This window comes from Orycteropus afer, unplaced genomic scaffold (assembly GCF_000298275.1).
Source record: "Orycteropus afer afer isolate SDZICR_OR568_19922 unplaced genomic scaffold, OryAfe1.0 scaffold00009, whole genome shotgun sequence".
Classification (NCBI taxonomy): domain Eukaryota; kingdom Metazoa; phylum Chordata; class Mammalia; order Tubulidentata; family Orycteropodidae; genus Orycteropus; species Orycteropus afer.
The window spans coordinates 14,789,029-14,814,155 of record NW_006921596.1 but is presented as its reverse complement, the minus strand read 5'-3'; the positions used below and the strand labels follow the sequence as shown (position 1 = coordinate 14,814,155).

Genomic DNA, 25,127 nt, shown 5'->3' with positions numbered 1-25,127 from the left:
TATTATTTAAGTTGTATGTATAAATTATCTATATTTAAGTTGTATGTATAAATTATCTATAAACTCTTATTTCAACATTTTTTAAAAAGAAAAAAACATGGCTTTTATATTGAGGTTGAAAAAAATTATTCCTAAAATTTCAAATTTAAAAAAAAAATGTAAATCCTGAACCCACACCTATGGCTTCCAGGCAAACAAAAGACAGATATGAGCTGAATATTTACACTAGGCAGATACACTCCTTGGAGACAACAATCATGGGAGAAAAAGGGCTGTTTATGCACAGGGAGACAGCTCAGGGGGCAGGAGTGCATGGAGGGATGGACACAGGGAAGAGGAAACTATTGGGAGGAAGTGGGAGGGGAGCTGTTGCATTGGGGTAAATTATAGTCAATGTCATGAGACAAAGTGTATGTGAACTGCTGTATGGAAAGTGAATTTGCTCTGTAAATTTTCACCCAAATCACAAAAGAATTCCCAGGTATATAGTAGAGCTGACAAGGGACAAGATTGTAGTCACTTCTTGGCCACAGTCAGCTACCCACAGGAAGCAAGAAGTTGGAACCTGTGGGCTTGGGACCTTAGTCACAGGGGACATCCAGCTCAAGTGGCATAACATACTATACAAAAACATTGCTCCACATCCTACTTTGGTGATTAGTGACTAGGATCTTAAAAGCTTGCAAGTGGCCATCTAGATGGGTCTCACTTCATCCAGAGCAAAGAAGAATGAAAAAAACCAAAGAGACTTAGAAATAATTAGTCCAAGTGACTGGTACACCATGCGATCCTTAGCCTATACGACTATGAGACCAGAAGAACTAGATGGTGCCCGGCTACCACTATCAACTGCTTGGAGGGGGATCTATGTAGGAGATCCTAGGTAGAGTAGGAGAACAATGTAGAACAAAACTCAAAATCATTAAAAAAAAAATTTAAAAAAAAGACAGGACCATGTTTGCTGGTCTGATAGAGCCTGATGGAACCACTGAGACTATGACCCCTAGTTGCCCTTCAGGTCTGGAATTGAACCCACATTTGTGGCTTCCAGCCAAACAAAAGACAGGCATAGGAGTTGAACATTTACACTGGGTATATACACTCCTTAGAGAAATCATGGGAGAAGAGACGGGCTGTGTATGCACAGGGAGACAGCTCAGGGGCAGGAGTGCATGGGAGGGAAGGACACTGGGAAGAGGTAACTATGGGGAGGAAATGGGAGGGGAGCTGCTACACTGGGAAATTATGTCAGGAGATACAGTGTATGTGAGGTGCTGTATGGAAAATGAATTTGCTGTAAACTTTCACCCAAATCACAAAAAAAAATCAAAATCATTATAAAAATTAGCTTTGCCTATTGTATGAAAGTTAGAATACGCTTATATAATAAATCAGTATCAAGAATAACACTACTAAATCAATGCTATTAATCCTATACCTCTATATAACATGGGAAAGAACTTTCATTTTTTTTTCTGAAAGACACTTTCAATGATGTTTAATCTGATGTGACAGAACTGCTACACAAGATACACTAGTGATGTGCTTAACTACTTTCTTCCTTTTAGCCTTGCCTTCTTAGCTTATAAAAATCACAGTATTCTAAAAGCCTTTATCAGACAAAGGACAGATCAAATGAAGTTTTTAACCAAAACAGGTCTTCCCACTATATTAAGAATTCATACAGTGCTTAAGACTGTCCTATTTCTTCTCTGCTCCCCAAACAGATTGCAGATTTCCTCACCAGTATCAGATTTTGAACAATACCTTATAAAAATGATAAAGCGGCACATCAAATAACTCAGTAATAAATGGAAAATTCCCCGGAGGCTTGTAAGAAAAAGTGACAACTTCAAGGCAGCAGGCCAAGAGCGATTTATGGAATGCATCCTGTTCCAGAATGCCCTGTGAAACAAAATTATGAACATTTAGAAACATCAGCCTACCCTAAAGACACATTTCATATGCAGTCAAGTAAAAATACCATAGGAAGTCCTCTATTTTCTAAGTTAGTGAAAGAATGTTTTCGTTTTCTAACAAAACTTTTAACTTGATAAATAAGCACTTTATCAAAATGTGTGTTAAAGGAATTTATAAGAACTTTAAAAACTCTTACATACTGGAAACATATTGGGACATATAGATAGCATAGTGCTTAATGCACATGACTGCTAACCAAAAGGCTGGCGGTTCAAACCTACCAGCCATCCCTCGGAAGGAAGATGGGGCAATCTACTTCCGTAGTGATACTGACTCGGAAACCCAAGGAGGGGTGGCTATGAGTCGGGTCTGACTCGATGGCACAAAACAAACTGTTGCTTAGAAGAATAATGTGGAAAGGTGTTACCAAACAGTAGTTACATTAAGAAGCCACTGTCATGGAAAGATAGCTGGAAGGCAGGCAAGCATGCAGGTCACCAGGCAGATGTACCAGCAGTCAACATGGTCATCTCAGGGTGGCATGATCTTAGATGATTTTTATTTCATTTATTTTCCAAAATTTTACATAAACGTGTTTTTTAATTAAAAAGTTATTTAGGCATTCACTTACTGTTGTTAGCTCCTAAGTTATCGTATGTTTCATATACCATTTTGTATGTTTCACAATAAAAAACAATTTAAGTCATCTAAATGCATACAATCTATACATTCAAAAAATGTCAAGTTACAAGGAATTAGAACAATTATTGGTGAATTTTATAATCTTGTTCAAAATGCTATTGAAGAATTATTTTTATTGATGTCATTAAAAGTAAATACCATTTGTTTAAAAATTATATTTCTTTTTGTGTGTGTGGGTTCATTTCCAGGTTTGAAGGGTGTCTGAGGGCCACAGTCTTGGGGGTTCCACCAGTCTCTATCAGACCAGTAAGTCTGGGGTTTTTTTCTGATTTTGAATTTTATATTTTATACTTTTCTCCCATTCTGTCCAGGACCTTCAGTGGTCCTGACTAGAGTGGTGGTCGGTAGTGGTAGCTGAATGTCTACTTCTGGTCTCAGGGTAGTGGACACTGTGGTTTGTGTAGTCCATTAGTCCTTTAGACTAATTGTTTCCATGTATATTTGATTTTCTTCACTACCTTTTTTTTCCCCCCCTCTGGATGGGGAGAAACCAATAGTTGCATCTTAGATGGCCAGTCTCTAGCTTTTAGGATCCCACTTATTGTCTTTGTGGGCTCTTATGCCTGTTGAGTTGGCTGATCCTTGAGACTATGGTGCTAAGCCTTCAAGCCCAGTGACTCACTCCCACAAGGTATTTGGTTATGGCTAAGAAGTTTTCATAACTTTGCTCCATCTGCTGTACTATATACATGGATATGTTTACAGAACATACAACACATATGTAGAATATCCTCTGCACACCTCTATATAGTCATGGGTACAGTCCCATTTGCCCACCCACACCTATTCAGCTTGCATGTCTAGGTATATGTCTACTCATAGATTATTATTTGCTGTTACTTATACTGTAGGATTGTGTATGTAATAGTATTTACCTTGGTTGTCAGTAACTCTCATGCACTTCCAGAGTCTTCCTTTGCCTTAGTGATACTGTGCAATTTATATTTGTTAATTAGTAAAACTGCAGTAAAGTGCCTTCTACTCCATTTATTCTTGCTATGTAAGGATTGAATAAAATCTCTAAGTTATTTAAAAACTCAATGGAGGTTAACCCTGAATGTCTTCATCCCTCACTACCGAGTCTGCCTACCACAGAGGCTGTAAGTTATATTTACACTGCCTATTCTGTTGAGAAATACTGAGTGGGAGACTCAAGGTGAAAGGGCTCAGAAGTCATTTCCTTAGATACCAACCTTATTCCTCAAAGCCATACATTATGTCTTCAATAGCAGCTTGTCTGTGGGTGGGGAAGGGCAGGAAGTATAAAGTACAGATTACTATGCTGATCAATATATCGACTGTGGTACTCACAGATAAATCCATGTCTCCCAGTCTTTTCTGTTCCTGCTCAAGAACAGATTCCAATACTTTATAGTAAAGCATCTCCGCAAAACGAAAGTGTTTGCTGGCAGTTTCTACAGAAATCATAAGAACGTGAAAATCATATGCAAAAACAAATAAAACATTGTGGGAAATGAGGGCTCACCCCCCCCCACACACACACACACACTCCCACCCAGTATTTCCGATCTGTGCAGCGCCTACAGCTACTGTTTCCATCACCCCTCTTGTTTTTGCTAGTCACTCTTAGGAGTCCTTCATTTTCTTCATGGTAACATTCACATTTTTCAAATTATAAAATGAAATTGGTATACAAAGAACTGTGATGTCATTCCATTAAAAGTTGCATTATTTCTTTCCCTGTACGTTTGAGCAAAGCAGCTTACTGCTAGGATATATGGAACTGTTCTACTATTTCACATACTTTGTTCCAATTCATGGTATCAAACAACTCCATGGCCAACCTTGGACATTAATGACTCTCTTTTTGGTTCATTAGTTGAAGACTAACTAGACTTCTATTAAATTTCCATTTTACAAATGAAAACCAAAGAATTTGCAAATAACGAAGTACCAGAATTCTGACATCCTAAGGATATCCATCTAAAATCTGTCTTACTAAGAAGGACCTAGAGAAAAAGTGAATAGCCATATTCTAGCCTTTAAAGTCATAAATCTTTTCTCAGTATGTCTGACTCAGTTACCAAGAAAAGACTCCATGTTAATTCAATTCTGAAAATGAGAGCTGTACAGACAGTATTAATCCTCACCTTTAGTACTGTAACTCAAATCCTCATCTGGCTGGGAATGCTGAGAATATATTTCATACATTTCCTTCAATCTATTAGCAATAGCCTGGGTTGGATCTCTGGAACATTTCCTAAAAAAGCAATAGGAAATTATCTAATTTTAATCCTCGCTAAGTCACAAAGATAGACTGTTTACAACTCTGTATTTCACAAACATGTAAAATTAAAATACTCTGAACAGAAACTTCCCAGGTTAAAGCAAGAGATCCCATACTTCCTTCTCAAAGGTAGTGCTGTTTGCATCTTGAGTGGAAAGCTATTTCTTCTGAGGCTGGACCTGCATTGCAGGAAGCTGAGCAGCCTTGGCCCCTGCCTACATGATGTCCATACCGGCCCCATCCACCTTACATACTCTCAAACACGGATGGCAACCAAAGTGTCCTCAAATGTTTCCCTAGAGGGCAGAATAATTCTGAGAAATTCTGGAAGAAAATAGAGTGAAAAAGTACATAATCTATGCTACAGGCTCAAAGACACCATTATTAGCATTCTTCATTTTCCCCCAAAAGATGTTTATTTCATTGATTTCTTATTAGGCAATATATGTTCAATGAAGAAGCATTATATAAATTATCATCACCTGGGCTTTTGTAAGAACTATATTTGTTTTCCTTGATCATAAACATACATATGTGTTATAAAAACATAGCAAGTTTAGAAAATTATAAAGAAAATAAAAATCAGTTATAATCCCGCTAGAGATAAATATTGAGTATCTTACTCAAGGAGTCTTTCATTTATGAACACATGCACATGTACGTTTTCACAAAAACAGGACTTTTTTATTATTATTATTATGGGGAATATTTACCACCACTTAAATCTGGTTAGAGACTATGGAGAGAGATCTGGAAGATAGAGGGATTAACACAGGCTTAAAATCTATTTATGTTTCTGAATGCAAGTAGAACAAGGTCCACCTTAGAAACAAGACTTAGGCTGAGGCCATATAGACATAGTTTGTGGAGTGTCAATCACAAGCTTACAAATGAAACAGACTCCAGGAAAATGTAAAAAAAAAAAAAAAGAGCCTCCCTCTGTGATGAACCTAGCTGCTGCTAGGTGTTAAGTTGCTCTGACTCATAAAGACTCTATGTACAAAAGAATGAAACTCTGTCCAGTCCTGTGCCATTGTCACAATCATTGCTATGTTTGAGCCCTTTGCTGTAGCTACTGTGTCGATCCATTTTGTGGAGGAACTTCCTCTTTTTTGGTGACCCTCTATTTTACCAAGTATGATGTCCTTCTCCAGAGACTGGTCTCTCCTCATAACATGTCCAAATTACATAAGACAAAGTCAAACTATCTCCACTTCTGAGCAGCATTCTAACTGTACTTCTGAGAAAGATTTGTTCATGCTTCCATAGTATATTCAGTATTCTCAGAAAACACCATAATTCCCAGACAACACCATAATTCAAAGGTATCAATTCTTCTTTAGTCTTCTTTATTCACTGTCCAGCTTTTGACTACATGAGGCAACTGAAAATATCACAGCTTGGGTCAGGTGTGGGAGCTCTGATACCACAGTGCCTAAGGCATCTGACTGCTAACCAGCAGGTTGGTGGTTCAAACCCACCAGCCACTCAGCAGAAGCAAGACTGGGCAATCTACTTCTGTAAAGATTTATTGCCTCGGAAACCCAATGGGGGTTGCTATGAATTGGAACTGACTTGATGGCAGTGAGTTTGGTTTTTTTGGTTTGGGGTCAGGTACGCCCTAGTCCTCAAAGTGACATCTTTGCTTTTTAACACTTTAAAGAGGTATTTTGCAGTAGATTTGCCCAATCTAATACACTGTTTGATTTCTTGACTGCTGCTTCCATGGGTGTTGATTGTGGATCCAAGTAAAATGGAATCTTTGAGAACCTCAATCTTTTCTCCATTATCATGCTGTTTTTACCGGTCCAGCTGTGAAGATTTTTGTTTTCTTTATGTTGACATGAAATCAATTATGGAGGGCTGTAGTATTTGATCTTCATCAGTAAGTGTGTCAAGTCTTCTTCACATGCAGCAAGGTTATGTCATCAGCATCATCGCAGGTTGTTTCTTAATGAGATTTCCTCCAATCCCGATGCTGCGCTCTTCTTCATATAGTTCAGCTTGCCAGATAATTTGTTCAGTTTACAAATTGAGTAAGTATAGTAAAATGACACAACTCTGATGCATACCTTTCCTGACTTTAAACTATACAGTATCCCCTTGTTCTGTTAGGAGGACTGCCTCTTAGTCTATGTACAGGTTCCACATGAGCACAATTAAATGTTTTCGAATTCCCATTCTTCACAATGTTATCCATAATTGGTTATGATCCACAGAGTTGAATGCCTTTGCATAGTTAATAAAACACAGGTAAACAACTTTCTAGTATCCTCTGCTTTCAGCCAAGATCCATCTGACATCAGCAATGATATCCCTCCTTCCACGTATTCTGAATCTGAATTTCTGGCAGTTCCCTGTCTGTGTACGGCTGGAACTGTTTTTGCATTATCTCCAGCAAAATTGTACTTGCATGTGGTATTAATTATACAGTTCCATAATTTCCACATTCTGTTGGATCATCTTTCTTTGGAATGGGCACACACATGGATCTCTTCCAGTCGAATGGACAGGTAGATGTCTTCCAAATTTCTCAATTGGTATTCTATCAATTCCTGGAGGCTTGTTCTTTGCCAGTGCATTCCATGCAGCTAGAGGTTTTTCCTTCAGTAGCATCAGTTCTTGATCATATACTACTTCCTGAAATGGTTGAACATCAACCAGTTCTTTGTGGTACAATTACTTTGTGTATTCCTTCCATCTCCTTTTGATGCTTATGTCATTTAATATTTTGACTACAGAATTCTTCAATATTGCAACATAAGGATTGAATTTTTTTCTTCAGTTCTTTCAGCTTGAGAAAAGCCAAGCACGTTCTTCCCTTTTGGTTTAACTCCAGGTCTTTGCATGTTTCATTAAAATACTTTTCCTTCTCGAGCCACCCTTTGAAACCTTCTCTTCAGCTCTTTTAGGTCATCAGTTCTCCAGTCACTTTAGCCACTCATGTTCAAGTTTCAGATTCTCTTCTGACACCCATTTTGGTCTTTTCTTTCTTACCTGTCTTTTTAATGATCTTTTGCTTTCTTCAAGTCTGATACCCTTGATGTCACCCCACAACTCGTCTGGTCTTCAGTGATTAGTGTTCAATGTGTCATATTCCATCTGGCTAGGCCCATGTGTATAGTTAGTTTATACAGTTAAAAAGAGGTTATTTCCAGTGAACAGGTCATTGGTCTTGCAAAAGTCTATCATGTGATCTATGGCATCATTTCTATCACCAAAGCCCTATTTTCCAACTACTGAGCCTTCTTGTTTCCAGTTTTCACATTCCATCACCAGTAATTACCAATGCATCTTGATTGCATGTTTGATCAATTTCAGACTGTGTAAGTTCATAACAAAGCTTCGATTTCTTCCTCTTTGGCATCAGTAGCTTGCGAGTGTCTTACTTCTCTAATGCCATTATAACAGAGTATCACAGGTAGATGGCTTTAACAAACAGATTTATTCCCTTACAGTTTAAGAGGCTAGAAGTCTGAATTCAGAGTGCTACAAATTACTGTAGTATGTACACAAAGCATTCTTGATAAACAAAACAATAGAAATAAAATTGGCTCCTATAGGGTTCTATGTCATCAAGTCATAAATTTTTAGGACTTTTTTCAAATCAACTTGTCTAAGGTTATGCAAAAGATATGAGAGTCAGTCTAATGTGCTTTTCACTAAAGCTTACTGACATTCCTACCAGTCTTAGATCACAGGAACCAAATGTAGTATACTTCCTTTGCAGACTAAGTATGATTTATTGAGATAGAAAAGTTACAGTGGCTTTGCTCTTGCTTTTTGAACATGTGGGATTCCCCTGTATCTTTCCAAATCTGATCCCCCCTTCAGACTTTGCTTAGGTCCAGTCTTCTTGATGAAGTCCTTTCTGCTCTCCCTTCTCTGACCACATAAGATGGAACCACTGGGGACACAGCTTGGTGCTTTATTCTATAGTCTTTAATGTTGTCAGCTGTTGTCTCCTGTACTGTGTTACAGATACCTGAGGAAAGATGATCTTCTTCTAGTCATACATCTTATATTGCTGTGTCTATAGAGTAACAAAAGGCCTGAGCGCACATAATTCATTAAATTAAAATTAATAAAATTACTAATGGGTAAATTAAGGCAGTAATAGTAGAAAATTAGAAAATGCTCAACACCCAAATCTGGGAAGGCAGAACCGACTCAAACTAACCTTAGAATCTGTTCCAGTTTCTCACTTGGTGCATTTCTGAGGCCTGTTAGCATGGTGTGAAGACGACTCAAGCTATGTGTAGCTGTGGAAACTGGAGTCACACAAGGGCTGTTTTCCTTAACATACCTGACCCCAGTAAGTGGTGTAGAGATCCTATGTGTTTTAGACTAAAAGAGAAAAGTGGGGAGCAGGGGGAAAGAACATTATTTTTGGTCAAAAATACTTTTAATTACCGCACAGTGTTAGCATATTATGAGTACATATGCTAACAGAACATCACATTGTCAATACATTTTAGTGATTCAAATACCATATTGTAATTTAAGAAATTAGAGCTGCCACTATCCATCCATGTGAAGATGTATAAAGGACAATTTCTATTTTAACCAACTAAATATTATATCCTAAAAGTAAAATCTTTAGAATAAGGGACATCTCTCCATTATTCTTTGCCCCATAGTAAAGCTCCAAGGCAAGGGAAAGCAGTATATTCACTTCACAAAATTAAGACCATCATTCTCATCACTGAGAAACAGAATTCCACAGCCCTCATCTACCTCTATTTTGGCAAACACACAAATATTTACAAAAGTAAGCTATGAATTAAATTGGGCCCAAATGAAACCCGTGATTTAGCAAAAATACATCAAAATCATCAAATCTGCTCCAGAGACAGAGGCTAAAACAAGGGCATGCCTAATGCAGAGGAGCCACCATCCATCTCCTTAGCCCTACTCTACTGTTAGTTACTAAAAAATCAGTCATTTTTCTCCTAAAGTGGACAGATCTTCAAGTCAACATTTTTTAAGATAATCATGAAAAACATAAGACTTGGTGTCAAAGAACTGAATGAAGTATGAGTACATATGCTAACAGAACATCTTTTGTAGTGTTTCCAAACCAATCCTGGAAGGTTAAAAGAATGTAATTTAAAGAAACACACCCCAAACACTTGCTGTTGTATACATTCTGACCCATGATGCCTCATATATGCACAGTAACAGTGTTTCCACAGGGTTTTCATAAGTAGATCATCAGTCCTTCCTTCCTAGTCACCTGTAGGTGAACTTGAACCCCCAACCCTTTGGTCAGCAGCTGAGCACTTTAAGTGTTTGCACCCACCTATTTATTTTTCTAAATAAATCAATCACATTTCCCTGTGTATTAAATGTACTCATTTTATGGATAATTTTAGAACAGCTATAAAATTTCTAACTGGGAACAGAATAAACTATTCAAGCTTCATGAGATAGGGAAAAACACAGAAAGTCCCCACAGAAAAAGAAATCTATGTGCTTTTTTTCTGTGACTGAGGCAGGACTTCCATTCTGTTTTTTAAAAAACATGCTATAATTTATTTAAAGTCAGTAAGATGATCTGGGCATATTAGCGTCATTCAGAAGGTTGCTCTCTGCCCTGGACAGCTTTTCTTGCAGCCAATTTCTTCCCTAGAATATGACTAGGTGCCTGCGCTGAGAGGGAAAAGCAGCTTTTTCATTTACAGGAGAAGGAACAGCAGCTGGCAGCATACAACCCAATCAACCACAGGGAGCAGTGGTTTCACAGAGGAAACAGGTGTAACCACCATCACTTCCTGCCCAGAGTTACAAGGTCAGCATGGAGCCTCTTGGGAACACAGTTATTAGCTTAAAATCTTCCTAGCATTCTGGTCAACAGGAGCCTTCTGCTAACTCTGGTAGAAAAATTAGTGATATTTAAAAAACACTAGAACATTCCTTCTCTAAGTAGGAATTTTTAAATTTGGAGTGCCTCACAGACCTGTCCATAGATCTCTTTTCTCTTCTGTCAACTCATAGCCCTACGTAATCATTCTGCATTCTATGGCTTTAAAAGCCATCCCTATCTTAAGGACTCCTGAATATATATACCCACCCCTAACTTGTGCTGTGGGAGCTCTGGTAGCATAGTGCCTAAAGCACTTGACTGCTAACCAGAAGGCTGACAGTTCAAACCCACTCCTCGGAAGGAAGGCAGGGGAATCTACTTCTGTAGTGATACTGCCTCCGAAACCCAAGGAGGGGTCGCTATGAGTTGGGTCCGACTCGAGGGCACATAATAACGACAACAACATATTATATATATATATTACCAGCCCATCTTCTCAAAACAAACTGCATGATATATTCATTTAAATTTTTATTAAATTTGCCTTTTGAGCCCTAAACTTTGAGCAAATGTTAGCAAAAATTGAAAATGTGAAAATATGTTTTTTCAATTCAGAAAAGTATAATGGAATTTATTTTTATGTATTAGAGGCAAATAAACACATGAAAGAAAAATTACAAAAATAAAACAGAACCTCCAGTGCTGGTCCTTTATTCCCATTCATCTGGAACTGCTCAACTCACCTTGTCAAAGTGCTGCTGCAAGATGTTTTTCACCTGCACCCTTTCAGCTGTCTCTGTTCCTGAACCAGTATTCAGACACCTTGCGAGAGTCCCAATTTCCTCCTCAGCATCCTCTCCAAGAAATATCCGTTCATCTAAGTTTCCGACGGATAACACATACTCCTCATAGGCCTTATTGATGGCTTTACTAGAGGAAGATAAAAACACAAGAAGGGCACGCTCACACAACTGCCATTTCAGTTAATGTTTCAGGCCACTTAATTATGTTTTTCTTCTTTTATTTACTAAAATTTCTAATACTTTATAAAAAGTAAAGTTAAATGACAGTAGAATCACTGGTTAAGTGTAAAATTCAAAAGCATAAAATGCAAGCCTGCAACACTATGCTCTCGTCCATAATACAAATGAGTATATTTTGCTGATAGTGTTTGAGAGAGGTTTCCGTGTACCAAGCCGCCTTAGAAGACCTCAGTACCTTCCCACATCACCATTTTTCACTTGCATAGTTTCAAAAGAATTTATTTAAAAAAAAAAAAAAAAACCCAGATGCCTGAAAGCAGCTTTAAAGGACAACTATGGTAAACAATATAACATACAATCCTACTATAGTAATAATAATACTGTAAGTAATTTGTAAGTGGATACATAAGTAGATCTGTATGCTAAATATATGTGGGAGGTCACACAGGACTACACCTGTGTGCATATATAGGTATAGCTGTAGATTTTTCTACACACATATTTACGTGTGGTGCATGTATATTAATATACAGAATAGAGAGCGTAGGGGGCACAGCAGCTATGGAAACTTCTCAGACATGTACAAACACCTTATAGGACTGAGTTACCGGTCTTGAAGGCTAAGGACCATAGTCTCAGGGGACATCTAGATCAAACGGCCTAATAGTTTGTAAAGACAACGTTCTATATCCTAGTTTGGTAAGCAGTGTGTAGGGAGCTAAAACCAAGCAGCTATCTAAAATACAACTACTGGTCTCTTCTTGCCCGGAGCAAAGGAGAGTGAAGAAACCCAAAGACTCAAGGAAGCAATTTGTCCAAAGGACTAATAGCCCACATGAACCACAGCTTCTTCTAGCCTGAAACTAGAAGAAGTAGATCAAGTCCAGCTACCACTAGCGACCATGCTGGCCAAGGACACAATAGTAGGTCTTGGTTAGAATGGAAGAAAAATGTAGAACAAAAGTCATTAAAGAGACCAGATTTACTGGTCTGATAGAGACTGGAGGAACCCCTGAGATATTGCCCTAAGTCACCCCTCTAACTTGGAAGTGAAGCCACTCCTGGAGGCCACCTCTCAACTAAATAATAGACTGGCCTATAAATAAACAACACCCATGAGGAAAGTGCTCCTTAAAGCAGTCAACTATCTGAGACCAAAAGGGAAACATTTGCCCAAAAACAAAGATGGCAGGAAAGGGAGGGGAAATGAGATAAATGGCAACGGGGAACCTAAGGTTCATGACAAACAGAGCCCTGACACATTGTGGGGATTGCAACCAACATCACAGAACAACCGTGTATGAATCATTGAATGGAAAACGAATTTGCTGTGTAAATTTCACTTAAAGTACAATAAAATGCTCAAACAAACAAGAATCTTTAAAGAACACTGACACAATAAATTTGAAAAATAAATGCTTGCAGTAGTAGGAGAGAGAATTTTTACCACTCTCCTATATTCTCCCACAAAACATTATTCTAAGTGTCTAGGGTACAAACACAGTAAAGACTAAATTCTGAGGTTTGTTAAGGATACAATTTAAACCCTTTTATAACAGAAGTACTCACAAACTCTCTGCAAAGTTCCCAGGCTCTAGAAACCCAGTGAGATTTTCTTCTTTTCCCTTAAGGAGCTATGATAAAAGAAGAGATTTTTAAGTCCTCAGAGTAAATCAAATTTTTCCCCAAAAAATATCTGCACATTACTTCTTTTTTGCTTACAAACCTTTTTTTCATAAAGTTTCCTAATATAGGGTTTCCAGAAATGTTCCTTTATTCCCTTTGCTTCCAAAACAAGGCCATCATGTAAGGAACACAGTTTCTCAATGACACAGGGCGGGTCTGAGGAAAGTTTAGAATCCTTACCATGAAAATCTTCAGAGAAGCCTATAGATGTGTACAGAATTTTTAAACGTAGATATTAGTTAGCACTTAGTAAACCAAATTGCTAATAAACTGAAACATAAATAATCACCTGACCAGTACTGAACATATGAATGTATTTTGGAAATAGTGTACATGGGACCAGTTTATTGACTCTATTGAAATATACCTCCAAAAACCACAAATAAAGGTAAAGTGCATCACTACTCAAAAATATCTAGAGATGGTTAAGAGAGACAAACTTAAAAAGTGTATACTGCTATCTAAGATCTAAGAAGTACAGAAATAAGGCCCAACTTTGCAAATAAGCTTCACAGTCAAACAAAAAACACCACACTCAGAAAAATAACTACATTGTTCCAAGTATCACACAGTCTCACTCAATTATACTAGATGTGCACATCATAGTAATTTACAACTTCTTCTTGCCCTAAACTCAGGGCAAGAGAAGAAAAATGAAAGAAAGAAAAAGAGAAGGGAAGGAGTGATACAGAAATAGAAGAATTATAAAGGAAATGGGAAGAGGACAAAAAGTAATACAAGAACATTCAATTCACCAAACCAGGAGCACATAAAGGAACTAACCCCAAGAGCTTTAATAATCTACCCTAACAGTTTGACAAGCTACATTTCTAATTAGAACGGCCCCAAAACTGATAACCACCTAGAATCCCACTGTGCTTATTATGCAAACAGCAGCAGTATTAAATAACTAGCTCCATAAAGGTTCTTAGTATTTGCATACTTTGGGGTCTGTGTGTCACTCAGAGTAATTACATACTTTAAAGTCTTCTGAAGGCATTGCCAAAAAAATGATCATTTCCATTAATCAGTTTAGGAGATAAAGATTCATTTTACTTATTTTAGAACCCTAATTATTCCTCTTCTGTACAAAAATTTGACATGAAGACTCATTCATTAAGTCCTTTCTGACTTTATGGTGCCAGGCTAGAAGCTAGCTAATGTAGAAAAACACGTTTGGCTTTAACGTCATTAGCTTTGCTTTTTGGGGTTTCTTAACTGCCTTCTCCTTATTGAATATGTATTTTAAGAAATTTCTAAAACTGTCACCAAGACTTTATTTAAACTTTGTGATATTTGCTGTTTTCTAAAAATATTTTTATAGAGCACTTCATCCTAGCTATACCATAGTTTATGCAAATAATAGGCACTGTATTTTTTTTGCCCACACAAAATCATGCAACTCCCCCTACCCCCGCTATTTTTCTAAGTGCATTATGCCCTGTATTATACTTGTGGCCATGTTATTTAAGTGAGAGCATTATTCGCAAAAAAATAAGTACTATGGGTAATTATGATGATGGAAGCTTTTCAAAAACACTTACATTCTCTAATGCTAAGAAACCTATGCTATGTATACAACTCCTAAGAGTAAACGTAACATAGAAATGTAAGCTGTCCAATAATCTTTGATTTACACACTCACCTTTAAAATTAGGGTTTACAAGTTCCTTACGATTGGAACACTGAAGGGCATTTCCATAAACTAAGTCCAAAGCACACAGCAGAAGATGGTAAGAATTGACCAAATCATCACTAATCATGGGAAAATTACCTACAGAATTAGAAACAGTTTCATAGTTAAATTTGCATCAACTTTCCAACATTTCAAAATAATTTCTTACTTAATCACCACATACTATGTTACATAAAGTTGACTCATTATCTACAGTAAGCATTTTGTCAAATTGCATTTTTTTTTTCCCTTAAAGCATCTTAATTTTTTTTTTACCTTTAAGTCAAATATAAAAATAACTGGCAGCCCTTGGGTTACAAGTAGCCCTTTACAATGTTGGTCATTACATAAAATCATAGCAAAATCTAGGTGATTTCCTTTGTGTAGGTGTGGTTAGATATATTTCAATATTTTAATTGTAAAGGTAATTGTGCACATATATTTGTTTTACTGTGGTAAAAGTACACATAACAAAACATTTGCCAAGTAACTTTTTTATGTGTACAATTCAGTGATGTTGGTTACATCACACTGTACAACCACAAATTTACATTTTGAGATATGACTCATATAGTTTGATAAATTTCTAAGAGTTTAATGTAAACTAAAAACTTTACTCAAAATGTCATTCAGTAACTCACTTAATATTTATTAAATAGGCATTAAGTTTAATTAAATTAAATGCCTGGTAGTTTATCAAAGCTTTATTATTTTTGGTCTTTCTTTCAAAATTCCGAACACAACTTCCCCAAAAATCTCAAACTGTAAGAAATTATTTCGTGTTTGTGTTGAAGGTAAATAGTTTGGAAAAGGTTGTTGAGAAAGAAACATGAAGAATGTAACCAATGTCCCTGAGCTGTGCATGTGAATACTGTTGAGTTGGTGGATGTTTTGCAGTGTGTATTCTCAACCAACACAAAAAGTAAATTTTAAAAAGAAAAAAAAAAATTATTTTGCATGAAAATATTTTTCTATAATGAAAATTATTAGAAATACTGAGGGGAAAAGCTGAAAAATTGATTCATATAATTGTTTTTCTCATTTATTTTTACTTATAAAAGACCGGAACCTAGTCAGATTCCTAACACTAACTAACATCTTTAATATTTTTGACATATTAATATAAACTCAGACGGATTAATGCAATTGGAGCACAACTAAAGGTATTTAAGTTTTAGAACTAATATCCCAGAAAGAATTGTTGGTTACAAAGAAACAAACCAAAACCTAAACCTAAACCTATAGAGACATGTCATTTCTGCAGTGCTGGTTTAAATCTACCATTGAAAGCAGTTTTTACATGCACTTAAATAGTTTTATTATTCTTAGAAATTAAGAAATATTTCTAGATTTTTAAATAACTTCAACCATATTCCTTTTTTGGACACACACACACGCTTCATATTTATTTTACATTCTTATAATATCAGTTGTATTGAATTTAAACAGCTAACGTATAGTTGAGAATTATTTTAAACTGGTCAAGATGACTCTTGGCATTTTACACACTGCCTACGTAAACCACGTGCACCTGTGTGTGCACATACACGTACCACACATTACATTTCAGTTATTTTCTCTCCCTTGCTCCAAAGAGTTACCACTTACCTCAGCATATCAGGATAAACAATTCTCTTTTTGTAGAGACAAAAATATTCAACAAAGCAATTTAAAAGAATGAAAGAGAACTTTTATTTTCCATTGCCAAAAAGGCAAATTATAATAGATTAAATTCTGCATTTATGCAACCAAACAAACAAACTTGGTTCTACTATGAGGAAGTTTTAATATTAACATACATTCAGTTATTCATATGCACAACAGGAAGTGGAACCTACTTTTTCAAGTTACAAAGCGCACACAGTGACAAGCCTAAACTTGCCACTGGAGCTGTTTGCCACAGAAGGCGAGAGCCACCCGCACTTACACTTGCTGTTATGTACCGTCAAGTCGGACCCGACTCATAGCGACCCCTCCTTGGGTTTCCTTGGTAGTATCACTACGCAAGTAGATTGCCCCATCTTCCTTCCAACGAGTAGCTGGTGGGTTTGAACCATCAGCCTTCTGGTTAGCAGTCAAGTGCCTTAGGTACTACGTTACCAGAGCTCCCAGCACTTACACTAACTATCTTCTAACAAAAAGCGGAGATGCCCATAAAGATCAGAAGCTAATTTCAAGTCCAGGATGTACCAACATGACATGCTTTCTATTTCCAATTCTGACCTTAGAAATTTCACTTTGAGATATTTTATGTTCCAATTAGCAAAAATAACAGGTAAATGGAAACTTGTTTAAAATCCAGAGTTGACTTATTTATCAGGAATAAGGTGACTTGAGATCTCAAGAAAAACTGACAAGTGATACCTATTGGTTTTCAGGCCACAAAGCCCTTCCCACTGACAAAGCTCAAACTTGTCACTGGTGTGTGCTTGCCAAGATGTCAACAAAGAGAACAGGCAAAGAGATGGCTCATTTATCAGGAATGAGATAACCTGGCACGCTCACATGCATTCAGAGACTACAGAGGAAGTCAGGGGAAAGGTGGGTAGAAAAGAATGGACCTCTCTAAACCAAATAACAGTACTTTAAGCAATAAGGAATGTCGGCCTGGAGCACTGTGCTCTTTATAAGAATCATCTACATGAGGTCAAATGCACAGCACCAACTTGAAAGGTTAGAAGACATGCTTAGGGGCAGGGAGTTTCTGCTAACAGTGGTGGGATAATTTGGAAAGGATAGTGGGAATGGTTGCACAGCTTGAAGAAGGTAATGGCACTGAATTTTATGTGTAGAATTTGTTGAATTGGTATATATTTTGTTGTATATTATTTCCACCAAGTAAAATAATTTTTTTAAAAAGTAGACTGATCCTAAAAATAAACAAATTAAAAACTGAATAAAATCCATGAAGCTACTTTACCTGAAAAAGTTATAGTGGGGCATGTTAGGCTGTGAGAGGGCAAGGGCTCTTCAAATCAAGTGATTACAGACTGAATTAATGAAATTGAATTCAAACACTGAGTTAATTGCAGAGACAAAAGCATACCATCCCAGCTGATCATGTGACATCAAAATTGAATAAAATCTAATAAAATTATTTTTTAATAGTTTATACCAAATACATTTACTCCTAAGCACACACATACTATAAAAGACAAAGACGACAGATAAAACATCAGATATACCTGCCTGATATAATTATATAAAAAAGATCACTATCACATATAATACCAGCTATAGCAAGCAAAGACTTCTTGCAGCCATGATAAACAGTTTATACACTCCTAAGCCTAATGAGCTACACAACAGGCTTTTCTTTATTTCATGTCACTGATCATGTCACCTTTGTGTCCACTAAGGAAATAAGCTGTTTTTGTTAAATGTTGTGGAGTTGGTTCTGACTCATAGTGACTTTCTGTACAACAGAATGAAACACCACCTGGTCCTGTGCCATCCTCAAAACAGCCATGCGTGGGCCCGCTGCTTCAGACACTGTGTCAATCTGTCTTACTGAGGGTCCTCTCTTTCACTGACCATCTACTTCACCAAGCATGATCTCCTTTTCCAGAGACTCACCCCTCCTCATAACATGACCCAAGTACGAGAAGCAAAGTCTTGCCATTCTTGCTTCTAGGGAACATTCCAGCTGTAGTTCATGCAAGACAGATTTGTTTGTTTTTCTGGCAGTCCATGGTATATTTAATAATCTTTGCCAACACCTTAATTCAAATGTGATGGAAAGCAAAATGACTAACAGTATATGTTTGGCAGACGAAAGATTTTCCTTTTCAATCAAGCATTCAGCTCAAGTAAAGAAACTCTCACTTAACTTACTAGAAAGGACAAGCTATATATAATCTGACAAATCAAACTTGGAGACCAATGGAGTTAAATATCCCTATCAGTGCCTTCATTTAACATAGAAACCAAAATGCAGGAGATCTGATTTCAAATCCCCACTCTGCTCCTTCCAGCTAGTTTCTGCAATTACCTCATCTGTAAAATCACTAAGTTGAGCTAGTTCATCTAACATTTAAGAGTTTATATGATTTGTGAAACTCTTTCTAGTGCTTTGATTCCTTAATTTTAGCTTCACATTTTATTGGAAAGGCATTCCACAGAGTCTATCATAAAAAGCTACTTAACTAACATAACTGTCCTTTATTTTCTTCTTTATATTACTAAAGATTACTTCTACATAGAAATACAAAGAGGGCAAAAAGTAATAGAGCCACATTTCACTGAACAGCAGACCTTCAGTAGGTAAGGTAAGATGAGAAGGGAGAGAAAATCGGTGGAATCTAAAGGCACTTGTCTAAGCATATTTAGCTGAATGAGATGCACAGCAAAAAGCAAGTTGAACTATGCTAAGGATGATCAGTCTTGGACTTCATGAAAGCCTGGGTCTTACTCAACCCAGTAAGATACGCCCTGCCAAAACTACACCTAAGAAAAAGCATATACAGAATAATGAGTATTATCAGTCCATAACTCAGAATAGCTTTGAAGGAAAAAGATGTTGTATAAGAAAAAGAATAAAGGATTTTCCATTTAATAAGAGATGTTTTTGATATTGCAAAGAAATTCAAAAGACCGTTTTATGAAAAGGCGATATTTACATATTTACAACTCAACAATAGGACAAAAAAATTGAACAAAAAATGGGCAAGGTACTTGAATAGATATTTCTCCAAAGAAGATATATAAGTAGCGAATAAGCACATGAAAAGATGTCCAATGTCATTAGTCACTTAAAAAAAAGCAAAAACCCATTGCCATCAAGTCGATTCTGACTTACAGCAACCCTACAGAACAGAGTAGTAAAACTGTCCCATAGGGCTTCCAAGGAAGCAAATAAGCCGCATCTTTCTCCTGCAGAACAACTGGTAGGTTCGAACCACTGATCTTTCAGTAAGCAGCATCATTAAGCATTAGAGAAATACAAATCCAAACCACAAAGACACACAGGTATCCCTGGCTTCTCTTACGTGCACTTTGTGTCACTTTGCGTTTACAAAAGATCTGCATCAGGCCCTGTTTTCTTCAACCAAAGGAAATCCAAAGAGGATTTTCACTTTGACAAAAAAAGGCAAAAAGCAAAACTAGTATTCAGTGTTTGTGTTGTAGTGAGCCTTAAAGAGGCAGCATAAACCCCAGGCAGCAAGAGGGGTGTCCCCAAGCTCCTTCCCTGGGAACTACACTCTACATCCCAGCACCACGCCACCATAGCTTTGAACTTTCTGTGAACACTCTGGGTTAGTGTTATTTTAGGTTTTATGTGTTATTTGGTATGATTTGATAAGGTTATTTTTTGAGTCTAGGAATGCTCAAAAATTTTTCCCATATAAAATAATGGTAATTGTTTCTTCACTACACCATTTCAGCTTATTCAAGGTTTCATAGGAACACTCTATTCTCAGAAAGTCAAAGGGAAACCCGTACTACTTCACATCCACTAAGATGGCTGCTTTAAAAAAAAAGAGAAAATAACAAGTGTTGGTGAAGATATGGAACGCTCATTTATTACTGATGGGAATGTAAAATGGGGCAGCTGCTGTGGAAAACAGTTTGGCAGTTCCTCAACAAGTTAAACATAAAACTACCACACGACCCAGTAATTCTACTCTTAGGTATATACCCACAAGAACTGAAAGCAGAAACTCAAACAGATACTGTCCCCTGCAGCATTATTCACAATAACCAAAAAGTGGAAATAACGCAAGGTCCATCAAAAGATGAATGGATAAACAAAGTGTGCTAACTATGCACAATGGAGTATTATTCCACCATAAAGAGAGATGAAGTTCTAACACATGCTGTGACATTAGTGAACCTTGAAAACATTATGCTAAGTGACATAAGCCACACATACAAGGACAGATATCAGATAATCCCATTTATATGAAATACACTAACACAGAGAGAAAGATTAGAGTTACCATGGGCTGGGTAAAGGGAGGATTTGGGTGTAATTGCTTAAATGAGTACAGAGTTTCTGTTTGGGATAATGAAAACGTTCAGGAAACAAATAGTGGTGATGGCTGAACAACAATGTGAATGTGATTAATACCTGAAAATTGTTGAAATGGCAAATTTTATGTTATGTATATTTTATAATTTAAAAAAAAAAAGAATCTAGGTTTAAAAGTTGAGAGACATTACAATAAAAATCTTTTCTAGGTAAACAGTATGGGCTGACAAATTAATACCCAACCATTTAAATAATCTAATTAATATCTGATTAAATATGACTATTTTCTTACCTTTTGCATATATAAAAAGCACCCAACAAAACTGGAAAACTTCAGACACAGTACAAGGCTGTCGTCTTTGGGAGAGAAAAAAGTCATGAGAATAGTTAGAAAAATACACCCAAGTGATTATAATTTAGATGAGAAACAAAATCCACAGTTAGAGGGAGTAATACAAGATTTAGTTCCACATGGAAAACATACAAGAAGTTCTGCCCCAAATATTGGTAGGAAACAGCTGGGAGTCAGAGAAGCAGCTCACTTTAGAAAGAAGAAAACTGTGAAGAATATTAAAAGCTTTCAAAGTCAAGATAGGTAACTAACCCACCAACCCACTTCCCTTGAGCTGGTCTGACTTACAGCAACCCATTGCCCAATCTTCCTTCCAAGGAGTGGCTAGTGGGTTTGAATCATCGGCCTTCTGTTTAGCAGTCAAATGGTAAAGTTGGGAAAAAATGAATAACACTAGTTCTGCGGATGACATCTGCAAGGCTAATGCCACTTTAAGACCCATGTATGCAGCCAGCTATTTCCCCATTCTTTCCTCTTCCCCCACTGATGAACTGTACAGCTCCTTCCCAAATCACACATTATCTGAAGTCACAAAAGGCCTTCTTTACAGAAACTCTAAGGTTCCTAAAAGTCCTTATCCATTAAAAGTACCTGTTGCATATTTTGCCAAGTTGTCTGCTAATGGGCATTTCAGACCAGGTTTGAACTTGGCTTTTCTATCAAAACTGCTGCCAATGTTAGATAAGACATCTGTGGTTTCCACATCCCAACAGCTTTAGTCTGACCAAGTGCCTTCAAGAGCAGACTACCCTGGAGAACAAGCTGGAGACGCCACACAGTTCCAGCACTGTCATTAGCTGGCTACACTGGCTTTCCTCTGCCTTTGTTTCCTCATCTGTCAAACACACTCTCTTCCAAATTTATTCCTGCTGCGTTGCTTCTCTGTCTCCATTCTGCATTTCCTCTGCGTAGAAGGCTCTTTCTGTTATCTCCAAATTCATCTACCAAAATCCTACCCATCTTTCAAGACCCATTTCTATGTTTTCTATGAAATCTTACTTGACTGACTCCTCTAGAAGTAATTTACTTTTGCAGCTGAACTCCTAAACTCCTATTCTGTATTTCATTCATGTGACTTTCACAATATGTTGCATTGCACAAACTGGAATCTTTATATATTTCTCTCTTCTTCAACCACAGTATAAGCTCTTAGAAGAAAGGGTGGCAGGTTTTATCTTTTTTAAACATTTGTGCCCTGCATATTCGTAACATAGTACTTAACACACTGTCCAATAAATACTCAGTGACTTTCAAAGACTACAGATGAGAGAGGCAGTGTAGATTTACATGGGTTCAGTCGGACTACCCGAGTCTCCAGTTGTTAGCTATGGGACTTTGGCCAATTTACTTAACTTCTCAGGGGCTCATTCTCCCCATCTGAAACAACAATATCAATCTGTGAAGTCATTATAGACATGAACTGAGGTAATACTCGTTTAAATTAAGAATCCCTGTCCCATAATAAATGCTCAGAAAGTACTACTTATTATTATTATTAGCAAAATAATGCGAACAAAAATTCAAATAAAGTAATTCTAAAATTATAATTAGAATTAAGCAAATATAAATAGACACACTAATAAGTATCAAAGGAGCTCTGGTAGCATAGTGAGTGAGACACTTGACTGCTAACCAGACGGCTGGCGGCTGAAACCCACCAGCCACTCCTCGGAAGGAAAGTTGGGCAATCTACTTCTGTAGTGATACTGCCTTGGAAACCCAAGGAGGGGTCGTTATGAGTCGGGTCCGACTCAACAGCACATAACAACAACAAGTATCAAATCTAAAGTCAGTTTCTACAACACTCCAAAGAAAGAAAACGTTCCACATTTTTCTATAAACAACCACATTGGCCTCACCCAGAACAAAGCTTCTAACCAACCTTTTTACCCATTGCCATCAAATTGATTTTGACTCAGAGCAACCCTACAGGACAGAGTAGAACTGCCCCCACAGGATTTCAGTTCAGAAGCAGACTGCCTCATCTTTTTCCCCACAGAGCAGCTGGTGGGTTCCAACTGCTGGCCTTTTGGTTAGCAGCTGAATGCTTTAATCACTATGCCACCAGAGCTCCTTATCCAACCTTTAGGATACTTAATTATAAAGTCAATTCTCCTTTGGCTACTTGCAGGCAAACTAGATCAGTGGGATCAACTATATAAAATACAACAGTTTATTTTTAAATACTGCTTACTTACTGTAAACATATACTTCATAATTTTGGAAAATTTTTATATATATAAAAAAGAAATAAACATTATTTATTCTATTTTATATATATATATATATATATATATATAAAATTAACAACCTTCAAACCAAACCAAAGTCACTGACCAACTAGCTGCCATCAAGTCACTTGTGACTCACAGCAACCCCATTTATGTCAGAGAACCGTGCCCCACGGGGTTTTCAATGGCTGATTTGATCGCCTTTTTTCTGAGGTGCCTCTGAGAGGACTTGAGCCTCCAACCTTACACTTAGCAGCCAATCACCACTCAGGGACTTCCAATTACAGTAACTCCTTTTTCCCCTCCTTCTGTCATCATTTTTCTAGTTGTATTTTAAGAACAAATTTGCATTTTTCATATATGAAAAAAATCTGTAGAAAGGTACAGAATCTGTATCTCTTAATTGTTCTCATCTGTCAGTAAAGGTAGAAGAAGAAAATACTGAGCGAGAGTAAGTTTGTGGACCTGTCCAGAAAGTACAAATAGCAGTTTCAGCTCCTCTATCCTTGGGGTCGCTATGAGTCAGGTCCGACCCGACGGCAAATAACAACAACATCCTTCCCTCAATCCAGTTTCTCTTCTCGACTGGCTATAAACAAACTACGTAAAAGCAAAAAAACCAAACTCACGGCCACCAAGTTGATTCTGACTCACGGCAACCCCTGTTGGGTTTTCGAGGCTGTAAATCTTTATGAACGCAGACTGCCTCATCTTTCTTCCATAGAACAGCCAATGGATTTGAACTACCAACCTTATGGTTAGCAGCCAAACGCCTTAACCACTACACCACCAGAGCTCCTTAAAACTGTGTAAAGAAGGTATTTAATTACTCAGGAGGATTACTTATTAATATCAGTTGGACGTAACACTCAATAATAGAATATACAGTGGCCAAATTTTATACCGGGGAGAACTAATTGATGAAAAACCCTAAGGTTTGACTTTTACAGTCTGCATTTTAAATTGTTTTCAAAAGAAAATGTTTAAGTAAACAAAGACCCCATATATTTTACAGCGTAAAAGAACTTTTCCAACTCTTCATGGATAATACAGCAAACAATTATTATCAAGGGACAACTTTCACAATAATGGTTGAGAATTTGCATCTCATCCTTATCTTAGGATAAAGGATTATTTATGAAATCTTTTTTTTCAATACTAACAAAATAAACAGAGACATAAACTGAGAGATCAAAAGTGAAAGTAGATTCCCGACTAATAAACATAAATCAATGCACACCTCTGTTTTCTTCCTCTTTGTTGACGAGGTTGCTCCTCTTGAGGATATTTAAAAATGTCCTGAAAAATGGGTTCGTATTTCTTAAAAATTACAGCAGAAACAGTGAAGTTTCTTTCTAATCTCTCAGTACGTTCTCGGAAATGTGAGGGCAGATTTGCCATGTCTTCCCACTTCTTCATCTTGTTAAAAAACTCAATTAAGCTGATATTTAAGATTAAAAAAAGACAGAGATTTTCATAATTAACATATTCGAAAAGGCATTCAAACATAAAAAAATTAAAGGTAAGACAAAATCACCTCATTATATTACTTT

The 25,127-nt window shown here is 37.0% G+C and overlaps 1 protein-coding gene across 1 annotated transcript in view; it reads right to left on the bottom strand.

The window, feature by feature from the left end:
* RBL2 (RB transcriptional corepressor like 2) overlaps positions 1-25,127 on the bottom strand; it is a 45,739-nt gene that overhangs the window by 13,613 nt on the left and 6,999 nt on the right. The window contains exons 3-12 of the mRNA XM_007947070.1: positions 24,815-25,015; positions 21,284-21,348; positions 14,991-15,119; positions 13,386-13,546; positions 13,229-13,293; positions 11,420-11,606; positions 9,051-9,217; positions 4,734-4,843; positions 3,934-4,037; positions 1,768-1,905 (exon numbers count right to left, since the gene is read on the bottom strand). Of these exons, the coding sequence (XP_007945261.1) occupies positions 1,768-1,905; positions 3,934-4,037; positions 4,734-4,843; positions 9,051-9,217; positions 11,420-11,606; positions 13,229-13,293; positions 13,386-13,546; positions 14,991-15,119; positions 21,284-21,348; positions 24,815-25,015 (1,327 nt within the window). The remainder of the gene's footprint in view (positions 1-1,767; positions 1,906-3,933; positions 4,038-4,733; positions 4,844-9,050; positions 9,218-11,419; positions 11,607-13,228; positions 13,294-13,385; positions 13,547-14,990; positions 15,120-21,283; positions 21,349-24,814; positions 25,016-25,127) is intronic.